Source organism: Microtus ochrogaster, unplaced genomic scaffold (assembly GCF_000317375.1).
Source record: "Microtus ochrogaster isolate Prairie Vole_2 unplaced genomic scaffold, MicOch1.0 UNK48, whole genome shotgun sequence".
Lineage (NCBI taxonomy): Eukaryota > Metazoa > Chordata > Mammalia > Rodentia > Cricetidae > Microtus > Microtus ochrogaster.
Window position 1 is genome coordinate 709,775 of NW_004949146.1, and position 13,504 is coordinate 723,278.

The window sequence follows — 13,504 nt, forward strand, 5'->3', positions numbered from 1 at the left end:
GTCTATCCACTGGGCCCCTAGATGTCATGGATCTGGCTCCGTGTGCTGAGAGCAGAAGTAAGAGAAGGAGGTATACAAAGTATAGGTTCCAAAGCAGTCAGGCTCAGCTGGGTTTCAAAGTAAGCTGGTCCCGGCACTAGGACCTGCCTCTCGGGTGCTTCTGTGTACTCAGGAGAGGCCACCACAGGTTCTGAGGGGTGAAGATGTCTCCACCTCTGAGAGGCTCCTTTTCTCCCTCTGCAGATCCTGCTGGTGGGTGGTGGGGCCGGGTGTGTGTGTGTGGGGGGGGATCAAAAGGCCAGTCCACCTAAGGGGCCTAAAGCTGGCGAGACCTGCTTTTCAGGTTGGAGTGGAGTTGAAAAGCCAGCCCAGATGAAGACCCCGAGGTCTGGCGGGACAGCCCACCCCAACCCCAAGATCTTAGCCAAGAGGGTGCGCTGCGGCGCCCTCCACGCCCTGCCTGCTGGATTCCCTGCTGTGTCCACAGCGTCGCAGCGCAGAGCGCGCCCCGCTTTGCCCTCTGAGCAGTCCAGGTGCCCAGGACTGCTGTCTCCATTTCATCTTGCGAATCCTAAGTACGACCTGGATCAAAGTGGCGGACTCTTAGTTTGAAAAATGAATAAATGAATGAAAGATTGAAAAAGGAAGGGCTCCTGCCGCAGAGCTTTGGTATCTCGGCACACCCTGGGTGTGTCTAGGCCAAAGGCGCTGGGGGGTGGGGGGGCTCGGGCCCGGGCTCCGCTCCGGGATGAAGTGGGGGCGGCGGTAGACTCCTGGCTGGATGCAGGGCGGGAACGGCTCAAACGTAGTTCCCGGCTTCTTGTTTCCATGTAGCCTGAGCTTGGTGGAGATAGCCCTATTCTCCAGCTCCTACTAGCCTTCTAAATTCCCCAGAACCCCACAATCCCCCCGAGACCCCGGAATTTCCTTGATTCCGACCTCCAGCCACACAGGAGGCTAGAGGAGACACTGACTGCTCTCCCGCCGCCGCCTCCCCGATTACTGGTTCTCCCAGAGCTGCGGCGGCCGCCACTGCTGCCTGCGCGCCCCGCGCACTGCCGCAAGCCGGGGTGCGGAAAGGGGGGTCAGCAACGCCAGGGCGCAGGAGCCGGCCCGGGGCTGGGCAGCGAACCGAGGAGGCGGGAGCCGGCTACCAGCGGAGGGGCGAGGCGCGGAGGAGAGACTGGAGAAGAGGGGAGGGGAGGAAGAAAGAGAAGGGGACGTGAGGCGAGGGGGCGGGGAGCCGAGGCGAGCGGCAGGCGGACCGTGGGGGAGGCGGCGGGGCTACGCGGGCTCCAGGAAGGAGTGAGGTGGCGGCGGGTCGGGCTGAGTAGGGAGACGGCGACCAGACTTGCTCGCGTAGGGCGAGCCAGAGCCGACCGGCGGGGCGGGGCGGGGCGGGAGGGTGCGAAGCCGGGCGCCGGGGAGCAGCGCAGCGGCCCGGGAGGCCGGCCGCCCACTGGAGACCGCAGCCGCCGGTTCTTGGCTCTGGGATGTCGGAGGGATTCTGGCATCCAGGACGCTGACGGTGCGAGCCCGAGGATGGGACGGCGCCCGCAGCTCCGGCTTGTGAAGGTAAGAGCGGACCGACCCGCCGGGAATCAGAGGCACTCTGGGCCGGGCGAGCGCAGGACAAGCGTGGGCAGGGATGCTGGGGGAGGGGAGCAGGGAACCCGGTGCGTCCCGGGAAGCTGGGGTGCAGCCTGATATCCTCTACCTGGACCTCTGGAGCCTGGCTTCGGAGACTGAGGAAGAACTCCGGTGGAAAAAGAAGGGATGGTGGCGAAGCCGTTGCGGTGCCAGAGGAGGAGGGGGTCCGCCCACTCTAGGAACCGGCTCAGCGCGAAGAATCGCTGCAGTCTTAGGGGCCGAAGCGACGTCCCCTCCGAGCCCTGGAGGGGGTTCCCGTCCCCGCCAGACACCCTCCGATCCGCTTCTGTCCCGGCCCTGGGCGCGCTTTCCTTCTGGTTCCCCTCGATAGAAAGCCTCAGGTTCCGAAGGTAGATGCGGCTGGCGCCTCGCGGCCCTCGATCCACATAACATCTCTGGGATGCCACGGTGCCAGTGCCTCGAGTCCCAGTGTCCGGCCGGTTCCCCCCACCTCCCCGGGCGCCGCAGCCCCGGAGCGCAACGCTTTCTCTCCAGCCGGCGGCCGCGCTCGTTCCTGCCACCGGGCTGGGGAAGCAGTACGGCCGCCCGGAGTTTCTTAAAGTCTCCAGTAGGCGTTTGCAGCGCCTGCTGGATGAAATTCGGGGGCGACCTGGGACTGTGCGGGGGTGGACAGAGTGAGGGAAGAGCTAGGTGCTTCGCAACCCAGCCCGCAGCTTAGAGACAGGCTTCACTTCGCTGGTACCAAGCGCGTCCTGGAGCGCACGGGCTCGCTGGGTACCAGCACCTCAGTGCTGATGCCTGGGAAGGTGAGTGGGCCTGGGCGCTGCCGCCTCGCCGCTCCAGTTACCATGCCTGAGTCTCGGGACTGCTCAGAGCCTACAGGGACCTCCTGGGCCCCAAACAGAGACACCAGGTTAACTGTGGCCAGGGCATTCAAAAGCAATTGCGTTCAAAAGATTTAAGTGGATTTGGGGGTGGAGGGTGTGTGTGTGGGAGCAGTGTGGATTGACTGACTGACTTTTCCATCAGTTATTAAGCTGACTGTACGTTTACTTGCTCAAAAAGCGTTTGAGTTAAATCACTATGCTTTTAAAATGTGACTTATGCCCGGCTTACCAGTGACTCAGGTTCCCATGTCTTCCCTCTCCAAATACTCAAAAGGTTTTCTTCAAATCCGCGGTAGTTTCAGTGAAACCTAAGGGCTGGAGCCTCAGATTATTCTCTGGGCGACCAAAGTCTCCCTCAAAGAAGGTGGGGAGATTCAGGGAGGTTGCGTAGCTAGGCATCAATGGGAGTATTTTTCCAAAGCTTGCCTGTGTCCTGAACCCTGATCTAAATTCACAGAGGGGTTATTATGCAGTTGGGTTTTTTTTTTTAAAGCGAATTCAAAAGATTTGGGCTGTGGATTTTTTTCAAGTTTACATGGAAATCAATAAACGTTCTTTTCTCAAGCCCTTCTTAGAATTGTATGCAATGACCTGTTTAGAATGTTCACGTTTTCTTAAAATAAAAAGGCTCTTTTTTTCTCTTGTTCCTACTGGCTAGTAGGCGTTGGGGGACTTGTCTCACCTGATAAATTCAGCAGTTCTCAGGAAATGCCGACTAAGGGGCAGTAAATGTGGTGTTTGTATGCTACACACACATTTCCTGGCGGTAGTCTAGTTGTTTTATAAATATTAAGTCATTTAGTCTTCATAACCGTCCAAGAAGTAGGATTATATCCTAGGCATACAGAATCTAAGCCACTTTTTCAGAAAGGGGCACCATAAGCTTGGTGGTCAGCAAGCCTGACTTTGCCCTTAGCGCCTGCACATAGAATACGAACCCAGGCACTGGGGGCTAAGGCTTTGTTTCCAGCTTTTGCCAGTAAAAAAATCTTAAAACCCACTCACAGTCCCTACCCACCGGGAGCCTGAGAGTTTCATCAGTTTGAACACAGGACTCTAGGGAACTTGGAGATCATGCAAAAACCAGTTCTGTTACCCACGACTGCCAGACAAGCCATGCTGGGAAGGGGTCGTTCAGGGTCCTGTAGTGAGGGTTTCACATTGAATTGGTTATAGATTGAGCATTGTGGGAGAGTGTAAGAAAGATGAAGTGTGTGTGTGTGTGTGTGTGTGTGTGTGTGTGTGTGTGTGCATGCGCACACATGCGTGCACCAAATGAAGGGAGATACATGTGTGGAGTGTTTATGGATAGAATACAGGTGAGCCGGGCGATGGTGGCGCACGCCTTTAATCCCAGCACTCGGGAGGCAGAAGCAGGCGGATCTCTGTGAGTTCGAGGCCAGCTTGGTCTACAAGAGCTAGTTCCAGGACAGGCTCCAAAGCCACAGAGAAACCCTGTCTCAAAGAAAGAGAGAAAGAAAGAAAGAAAGAAAGAAAGAAAGAAAGAAAGAAAGAAAGAAAGGAAGGAAGGGGAAGGGAAGGAAGGAAAGGAAGGAAGGAAGGAAAGAAAGGAAGGAAGGAAGGAAGGAAGGAAGGAAGGAAGGAAGGAAGGAAGGAAGCAAAGAATACAGGTGAGACACGGTCCCTCGCCCTGTCACCCCACTAGCTGCTTTTGCTGGAGACAGGTCTATGCTCTGGTGACAAGTGACTCCTGACAGTGACTGTGAGGGGTGAACCAGGCCTCCGCGGGTTCTTAAAGGACAACAAGTGTCCAGTGACTTCCAGGGAGGCCAGTTTCATTGCTGTTGTTAGCTTATGACTGTTCAGAAGCATTAGGTACAGTCTGCGAACCAGAGGAGGAAATAACTGTGACATCGCCCCTTACATGCCGCTGTGACCGCTTTAATAATGATCCTTGCGGGTCCTGTTTTTAAAGAGCAGGCCTGGGCATTGCTGTGGCCATCGGACAGCCCTCTCTCTTGCAATGTCCCCACCCTAGTCTTGTCCCATGCCATTTCTGAGTCTTCGGAGAGAGCTTGCCCACCGCTGGGCAATGGCCGTAAGTGACTATGAGTGATCCCCTTCCTGTTGTTCCTCTGCTTAAGAATTAATGGAGTTGGATTTTCTAGAGGTGCTGGGAAGAATAGAAGGGCAAATGAATGAGCGAGGCTGGGACTGTAAGCCGTGGAGTATGAAGTGGCCTGGGTCACAGACCAGAAGCAGAGTAGGAAAGGGAAGCCCCCCTCCCCAAACAAGGGTAAACCATGGGCTTTGATAGTCAGCCTAGGGAGAAACCAGGCAGCTCAGGTTTCTCAAAGCAGCAGACACAAAAAGCAAGAGCCTAGAGCTCAAGTGGAAAATCCATTTCTTATCCTTGTTGACTTTCGACTCCTTGGGGGGGGGGGGCATCAGCAGCCAGCAAAGATCAACCTCACATCTTTAGGGGTCAAATGTGCCCTTTGTCTCCACTGTTAGGGTCCAGATTCTTGCCAAGATTCTGACCTCTCGTCCTAGGGACTGGGAATGATGGGGAAGTAAGGCCTCCATAGAGTGCAAGGTGCAAGGCCGAGAATTTCAATAGCAGAAGGGGTAGGCAGGCCATCAGCTTGGCAGTCAGCAAGCCTGACTTTGCCCTTAGCTCTGCATCCAGTGAACTGTGTGATCTCAAGTAGGTCACCTTCCCTCTCTGAGCCGCAGTTTCTCTGTGTGAACTGACTCCCTTTACCTGTTTGTCTCTCTGGAATGTTCCCAAGAGCTCCTGGGGGCTGCAGCCTTACTTGGGAAGAGCAGGTCCAGCAAACCCATTCCGCAGCTCTGTGCCTCTTCATCCGGGACCTCAGTGTGTGGGGACCAAGTATTCTTCTCTGCTTTCTTCCCCTTTCATAACACTGGTCCTGAAAACCCAGTGAACACAGATCGTGTCTACCAGACACCTACGATGAGGGTTGTGTGCCACCTTCTCCTGTTAGTAGATGTAGTCAGGATGAAGGAATTCTTGTCCCCGTGGGCTTAGATGAGAAAGCAGCAAAGCAAAACCTCCTTAGATATGGAAAACACGAGTCCCATCCTAAGCCACTGTGGTTTTTACAAAGGAGACTCGAAAGCAGCCTAAGGAGGCTGGAGACGCAGCCTTGTAGGGAATCTGGAAAGACTGAGTGAGGCCTGCAGGGTCCTCCCCTTCCTGCCTCCTTCTGGGTGACAGGAGAGCTAGGGGTGCTGTCTTCCATCTCAGATTCCACCCCGGCCATTTCTGGACTCTCTGGAAATGAAAGCCCATAGGGGACGGAAAGACAAGCGGAGATTTTGACTGCAGTTTTCTGGTCAAATGATGAATTGTTAATTAGAAACGATCCCTGTCCTGTCAGCAGAGACACTGGCAAGCCATACAGAGATTCCTTTTAAAATGCTCCTCACCAGACATTTGCTCTTGGCCAGGCATTTTCTTGTAGGAGTTAGGAACATCCGTGAAGCAGTTGTGGGCTTGAATCCCGACTCTGCTGTGAGGCTCCGAGAAGCAGGGTTAGCACTATGATCTGTTTCTCCATGGTTTAAAGGATGGGAAAGATGAAGCTGGAGAGATTGCTCAGTTGGTACCATGCCGGCCGAGAATATGTGAGGACCTGAGTTTGGGTCCCTTGAACCCACATATAAAAACTTGGACATGGCAGTTTATGTTTGTAACTTCAGCGCCTGGTGAGTGGATGGGGGTAGAGGGGACACACAGTAAGACAAGTGGATCCCTGAAGCTCGTTCATTAGCCAGCCACCCCAGCCTAGCCTAATCGACGAGCTTCAGCGTCCATGAAAGACCCTATCTGAGAAAAATAACGACCAAGAGTCCTAAAGATACCTGATACCTGTCTCTGTCCTCCCCGCACGCATGAGCATGGTTGCCCACACTAACAAGCACACGTATCACATGTGCACACATGAGCATGGTTGCCCACACTAACAAGCACACGTATCACACATGCACACATGAGCACACGTTACCCACACTAACAAGCACACGTATCACATGTGCACACATGAGCATGGTTGCCCACACTAACAAGCACACGTATCACACGTGCACACATGAGCACACGTTACCCACACTAACAAGCACACGTATCACATGTGCACACATGAGCACACGTTACCCACACTAACAAGCACACGTATCACATGTGCACACATGAGCATGCATTCTCCACACTAACAAGCACACGTATCATATGCACAACACAGCACGCATACATACTCTTCCCAAAGCCGGAAAAATGGGGTAACCATGACTTCCTGCACTGCTGCATGTGGAATGAAACAATCCTAACGTGTCTGGCATATGGTCTACCCTTAATAAGTGTGAGCTGGAGCGGCCCTGTAAGATATCCTAGCAATGACTTCAGTCTAAGAAAGGCCATCAGAAGTGGGGAGCGGGAGGCTGGGATGCAGCTCATTTGGTTGTGTTTGCCTAGGCAAGAAGTCCTAGGTTTGGCTCCTCAAACTGCATAAACCAGGCATGGCGGTTCATGCATCTGTCATTCTAGTACTCGGGTAATAGTAAGAATTAGAATTTCTTGGTCATACTGGGCTACGTAGTGAATTTGAGGCCAGCCTGAGCTACATGAGACCCTATCTTTAAAAAAAAAATTAACTAAACCAAAAATAAATAAAAAATAAAAACTTGAAGAGGATGAGAAGGAGGGTGGGGGAAGAGGGAGGAAGAGGATGAGGAGAAGAAGGGCAGGGGAAGAGGGAGGCGAAGGAGGAGTCAGGAGGAAGAAACATTCTGTGGGGCTTTTCACTTCTCACTCCCTAGGGGAAAACTAGAGCCACCAGCCTGCAGCTGAGCTCAAGGTCAGGGGCCAGACTGACCGTGGGACCATCTGTTAGTAAGAGTGGACACCTGCAAGGAGGGTGACACAATGTGATTAACTTTGGGGTGAGAGCAATTGCTTTGAAAACAACTCTTTGGAGTCTGTCAGGTAACAGAATATCAACCACTGATTTCCAAGCAGCAGCTGCTTGGGTGGAAGTAAAAAGCAAGACAGCAGAGAGAGAGTGAGGCAGAGAGGGAAGGAGGCCCAGAATTTCACCTCAGAATTGGGACAGGTCCTTCCTCCTGTGTGAAATGGACATGTCAGGATTCTGCTCCAGGACACAGGACCCTGTGCCCAGAGCCACCTCTTGAGATGCCTGATTTAAACCTGTTCTTTGGCAGTCATCCACCGGGAAACTGCTCCTGGATCGCATGAAGATGCTATGGAAACAGACAATCTCACCATTGGCCTGCTGGGCCCAGGGAAGAACAAACTACAGGAGCCCAGAGGTGGTCTGAGTGCCACCCACCCTCCTCACTGTCACCCTGATATCTGGTCTGGTGGGTAGCCAGAGCACTGAGGTCAGCGTTCAGAAGAGAAACTGGCTGGGCAGGTCCAACTGCTTCCCTACCTGGGAGGGGATCACTGAAACTCAGTTTGAAGTCTCCTATGTTACATTGAACAGGGCTACCAACCTGCTGGCTTCTTTGGACCACACTGGATACAGAATTGTCTGGGATGTACAATAAATGCTGGAGCTGTCCATCCAATCCACCCAAAGGTGTAATGTGGCCGAAAAGCCATGGGCGGGACACCCCTGGTAGAGATATAGGGATGCCATGAGGCAGGGTAGGACTCTCGGTTGAGTCCTCAGGCACTGGGAGGTCAGGACATTCAGGGGGACAAGAACAACTTACTGGTCAAGGTCCCTGGCAAGCACACAGAGTGAGAGCTGAAAGCCAGCCTGCCCAGGTACAGGGCTAGGACAGGGGTGGCTGCAACAAGGACAAGAGTGTCACCTGGCAGAGGGAAGGGTGTAATCTTCCCCTTTGACGTCTTTTGCTTCCCCGGCCCTCTTGGGAAGGGCTCAGTGGTTTCCAGAAGGCCTTTGCTGGTTCAGCGGTTGCCTTCCACTACAAGGATATTGCTGGTGGGCAGCCTGTGGGTAAAGATGGGAGAAAGATAGAGGCCCAGGCAGCAGCAGAGTAAAGTCTTAACTGATGAGGAAGGATTGGGAAAGAATACAAGTAGGGCATGGTCCTTCTGGGACCAGACTCTCCTGTACTGAAGGACCAGCCATGTCCGCAGTCTGCCCAGGTCGGACAGCTGTGTTATGATAAAGGAGGCAGCCTTCAAGACAGTCTGGTAGAGAGAGACTTCACTGGCTAAAGTAGAGGAGAAAGAGGTATTGAACATGAACATGAAATCCCAGCAGGCTTGAGGAGGGTGACTTGCATCTCTGCCTTGGTCATTCTGGCCTTTCTTTTTTTCTCTAGGCCCAAGATGGCATGTACCCCTGCTTCTGAGTGTTCAGTAACATCTGTATCCCCTGACATGTGCTGGGGGGTGGTCCCCACACTGGCAGAGGCATCTGCATCTTGAGGGCTTCTAGGGAGACATCACTAAGGGTCCAGGCTTGGGACACAAGAGAACAAGAAGACTCTTAGAAGCTGGGATCCTTCTGTTCCCCAAGGTGGAATTAGAGGTTCTCTGATCCTCCCGGTATCGAGGCAGGAGTAGGCAGAACGGTGGCATTCCTGCCTCCTCTAAATGGTCTTGTCCTGAGTGCATGTCCAACCCCCAGCACCCTATGGGTGGCTGTGGGACAGCTTGGGGTCTTTTCTCTGCGCATAACTGGACCCCATGGTCCAGGGTGAATGCTGCTGCCAGCTGTGCAACACAGGCCAGGAGTGGCAGGCTCATGTGTGTCCTGAGAAACAGAGTGTCCCAGGGAAGGGGCACATCCCTAATACTAAAACTATAGGAAGGAGTCCTGGGGTGAGAGTTGATTCTGTCGCTTCCTGGTCGGGTGACCTTCGGGAAGTCACCCCATCTCTCTGGGATCCTGTACCCTCTTTACCTGGATAATGGTGAGGATTAAAGCAGGAAATGTTTGTGCGGTGAGCAGCCTGCACCCACTAAAGCTCAGAGCGGGGGACCTGCTGCTTTCACGGGTGCCAGCCGTCTTTCCCGTTCCTCCCCTCATGCTGAGCTCCGCAGTTCCTCCTTCTCCTCTGTGAGGCCTTCTGTAATGAGCTCTGTCCTCCAGCTAGCCAGCCGGGAGAAAGACCATGGGGATTTTCCAGTCCTCTGCAGACTAGTATGCGGTCCCAGCTGCACCCCGTGATTCACCTTGCCAGTCTGACAACACTGGAATTGGTCTAGACCCAGTTTATCGACAACTGGCTTGGGTGTCACAGCAAGGTCAGATTCCCATCCAAGTTTCTAAGGAGTTGCTCTCAGTCTTTGGACTTAGCACACTGGGCACTGGTATTGAATTGTTTGTCTCTGGCAAACCTGCCCAAACAGGTCATGAGCACTCTGAGCAGCACACCTCTGGGATCCACCTGGGGGTGACAGTTCCCACCTCCGGTACCGGATCACTTCACAGGCCCTGTATGGCCATGCCCTTCGGACCTGATCAGCTCTGCTGTAGAGACTTGCATTAAGAACATCTCTAGGGGCTGAGGTGGAGGTGTGGAGCCTAGGAGGAAACCTTGAGAATTATCCTGGCAGGACTCAGTGCTGGCTTCTCTCTCATCCTTATCCTACAGCAGTAGAAACCCTAAGACGCTCGTCAACCTGTTCCTTGTCACAGATGTAAGAGAAAGTCTAAGCATAGTCAGTGGGTCCTAGTGCCCCAGGAGAAGATAGAGATGTTTTTCCTTGAATAGTGTGCTATCTACAGCTACGAAGGCCAGTCCTGCACTGTCTGTCATTGGGCTGCGACTCAGTCTAGATAAAGAGACCAGTTCCCATATCCAGGACCCTGTTCTGCCAGGAAGGCTGGTCCTGTTCTGGCTGCCCTTAAACTTCAGCTATGCCAACAGTCAGTCCTTCCTCATCTTCTTGGTTTTCTGCCGCACCCCACCCTGGAGGAACTGGGAGGAACTGGCTGGGTGGGATCCTTGCCGCCAGTCTCCTGATCTCAAAGGCCAGAAATAGGGAAGCCTGGACAATGGTTGCAAAGGGCCGTGGACAGGGAGCACCCAGAACTTCTCCCTCGATGTAGATGGCTTTTTCCCTGTGTTTTCCTTTTTGCCAAGGACCTCCTATGTCTCCCCACTTCTCTTCCTAATGGGCAGACAGGTGAGTGCCGTCAGAATAGGGGTGGCCAAGGCCATTGCTGTTGGCGTTTGGTAACGGTAGTTTTGTTTGTTTGTTTTGTGTGTGCCAGTGTGTGCACATCAGTGTACATGTGTGTATGGTAACCAGAAGACAACTTTAGATGTTATCTTTGGGACCACCCTCCATCTCCTTAGAGACAGGACTGGAGCTCACCAATGAGGCTAAGCTGGCTGGCTGTTCAGCCTTGGGAAATCTGCGTGTCTCCAGCTCCCCAACCCCGGGACTGAAAGCGTGAACCACATGCAGCATTCATACATGGGTTCTGGAGACCAGACTCAGGATGTCATTCAGCAGGACAAGCACTTTGCCAGTCAAGTAAGCCCCCAGGCTGGGACAGCAGTTCTTTGCTGTGGGGCTGCCTTGAACACTGGGATGTCCAAGCACCCCTGGCCTTTACCCACGCCAGTCACTCTTCCCTCTCATTGTCTGCCAGGCATCGCCTGGAAACTTCTGGGGGTGCCTACCTCACATTTACAGGTGGAGAAGCACAGGACAAGGCCACTGCCTGCCCCATGATTATTCCTAACTTCTGCTCAGTGGGCCCTGGCCCAGCAGCAGCTTACGCTCCCGAATGTCCTTGGTGGGCAGCTGCTGGCAAAACATCCAGGCATTACAGAAGCTTTGGGCTTTCTATACTAGACCCACTTGCCAGCTACCAAGCTCCTTCTTCCTTGCCAGCCTCCTCGGATGCCTTCTGAAATGCTTCTCCTCCAAGGACACGTTTCTGCTGCTGTGTGGAGACCTCCCACGTCACACCCGTCTCTGTGTCGCTGATCAAGAGCCCCCTGGCATGTCACTTGCGGGGTCATTGCCGTCACAGCTGCTCCCACACCTGAGATCTGGCTTCTGCCTCCTCAGAGACATTTTTCAGCATTCAGGGATCACACATAGCGCATAACTCCCTGTCCTCTGACTGGGAGCAGAGTTAGAGCCCACTCCCGGCTCCCTGCTTCTCTGAGTTCTAAGTTCTACCTAGCTCGTGCTTCCCACGCTGGCCCCATAAGGAACTCCACTTCCCCATTCTCACTATAGCACAGGGCAGCTCCTGCTATGACCTGGAGATGTAGAAGCAAAAGAAACTGCACCCACTTGGATGCATCAGGCTTATAGATGGGGTTGGGGAACAGACTGTCCTGATAGGATAGGAGAGTAGCTGCTATCCCCGTGCCTCAAGTTGTAGGGTAAGAGCCATGAGCAAGATTCTCTATTCACACCGGTTTGTCATCTGTACAGGAGCAATGGTAAGGGCTCCAACTTGGGATGGGTTAAGATTGTTAGTCAGTGTTCTCTTGCTGTGAAGGGACACCATGACCAAGGCAACTTTTTTTTTTAAGATTTATTTATTTATTATGTATACAACATTCCTTCCATGTATGCTTGCATGACAGAAGAGGGCACCAGATCTCATTATAGATGGCTGTGAGCCACCATGTGGTTGCTGGGAATTGAACTCAGGACCTCTGGAAGAGCAGTCAGTGCTCTTAACCTCTGAGCCATCTCTCCAGCCCCCTCAAGGCAACTCTTATAAAGGAAAACATTTAATTGAGATGACTCTACTACAATTTCAGAGGTTCACTCCATTATCATCATGGCAGGAAGCATGGTAGTAGCACGCTGACATGGTGCTGGCTACATCTTGCCAGAAGTCAACAGGAAAATGGACCCAGACACTGAGTGAAGCTTAAGCTTAGGAGACCTCACAGCCCACCCCTGCTGTGACACACTTCCTCCAAGAAGACCACACCTCCTAAAAGGGCCACTCCCTAAGAGCTTCTGGGGCCAGTTACATTCAAACTACCACAATGGCCCTAGCCAAGAAGCAGAGCAAGGTTTTGCCTGCAGCTGGTCCACTCACTTTCTCTGTCCCCCCCCCCCTTTCACTCACTGGCAGACTTCAGGCCAGGGGATGATGCCACCCATATTCAGAGAGGGGTTCCGCTCCTCATTCACTGAGATTTAGCATCTATCTGGAACCTGCCCTCCAGAGACACCCAAAGGTGTGTCTCATTGTATTTCTTTCTTTTCGGGCGTGTGGGGTTTGGTTCCTTTGAGACAGGATTTCTCTGTGAAACAGTCCTACAAAACTCGCTCTGTAGACCAGGCTTCGTTGTGTGTCTTAATCCAATCAGGCATACAGTGGAAGTTAGCCATCATGATGAGGATTGGAGATAGGTTCCACTCTATGCCCCCCCTTCCCAAGCCCAGCTAATCCACATCGAGGGTGACACCCCCCCACACACACTTTTATAGGTGGCCACAGCTCCTATAAAAGGAGACCAGGCGGGGACAGTTCTGGTAGGGAAGACTGAGTCAGGAAAAAAAAGCATCCTGCAAAGAGGAGGCCCCTTGCTGTGGAGCTGGCCAGGACCTTGGCTTCTTGTCATTATGTATGCACCAAATCACCAAATCTTTCCAAGAGCTCCAGGCTATAAATGTTTCATTCTGACTTGTCCCGTTTACAGAACAAGGCCGGGAGAAGTCCAGTGGTTTTCCCAAGGTTATACAGTGAGCCTGGCAGTAAGCTATTCCACTGTGGAGCTCTCTGTCACCAGAGTTAGAGGTCTGGATTTGGGCTTTCCTGGAGGTCTGGGAGCCAGAGCTTATTCATACCTATAGAGGAATTCTGGGGACAAATATCCTTCTCATTTCCCACTTGCGGAAACAGACTGGAAGAGGCACTTGTCCACTGTCCCAGAACCAGCCTGTCAGAGCCACATTTCCTGCCAGAGTGTCCATTCTTGAGCTCGACTCTCTGAAGTCCAAGGCAGGAATGCGAAGCATGAAGGCAGGACCAGGGGAGGAAGGGCACTCCATCAGGAGGAGGAAAGGAAAGGAGAAAGAAGTAGGTGTCCAA

General features: G+C 53.2%; 1 protein-coding gene across 1 annotated transcript in view; it reads left to right on the plus strand.

Annotated features, from left to right (window-relative positions):
* Positions 1-1,413: 1,413 nt before the first annotated feature.
* Crhr1 (corticotropin releasing hormone receptor 1) overlaps positions 1,414-13,504 on the plus strand; it is a 42,805-nt gene continuing 30,714 nt past the window's right edge. The window contains exon 1 of the mRNA XM_005369392.3: positions 1,414-1,575. Coding sequence (XP_005369449.1) covers positions 1,543-1,575 — 33 coding nt within the window. The 5' untranslated portion in view covers positions 1,414-1,542. The remainder of the gene's footprint in view (positions 1,576-13,504) is intronic.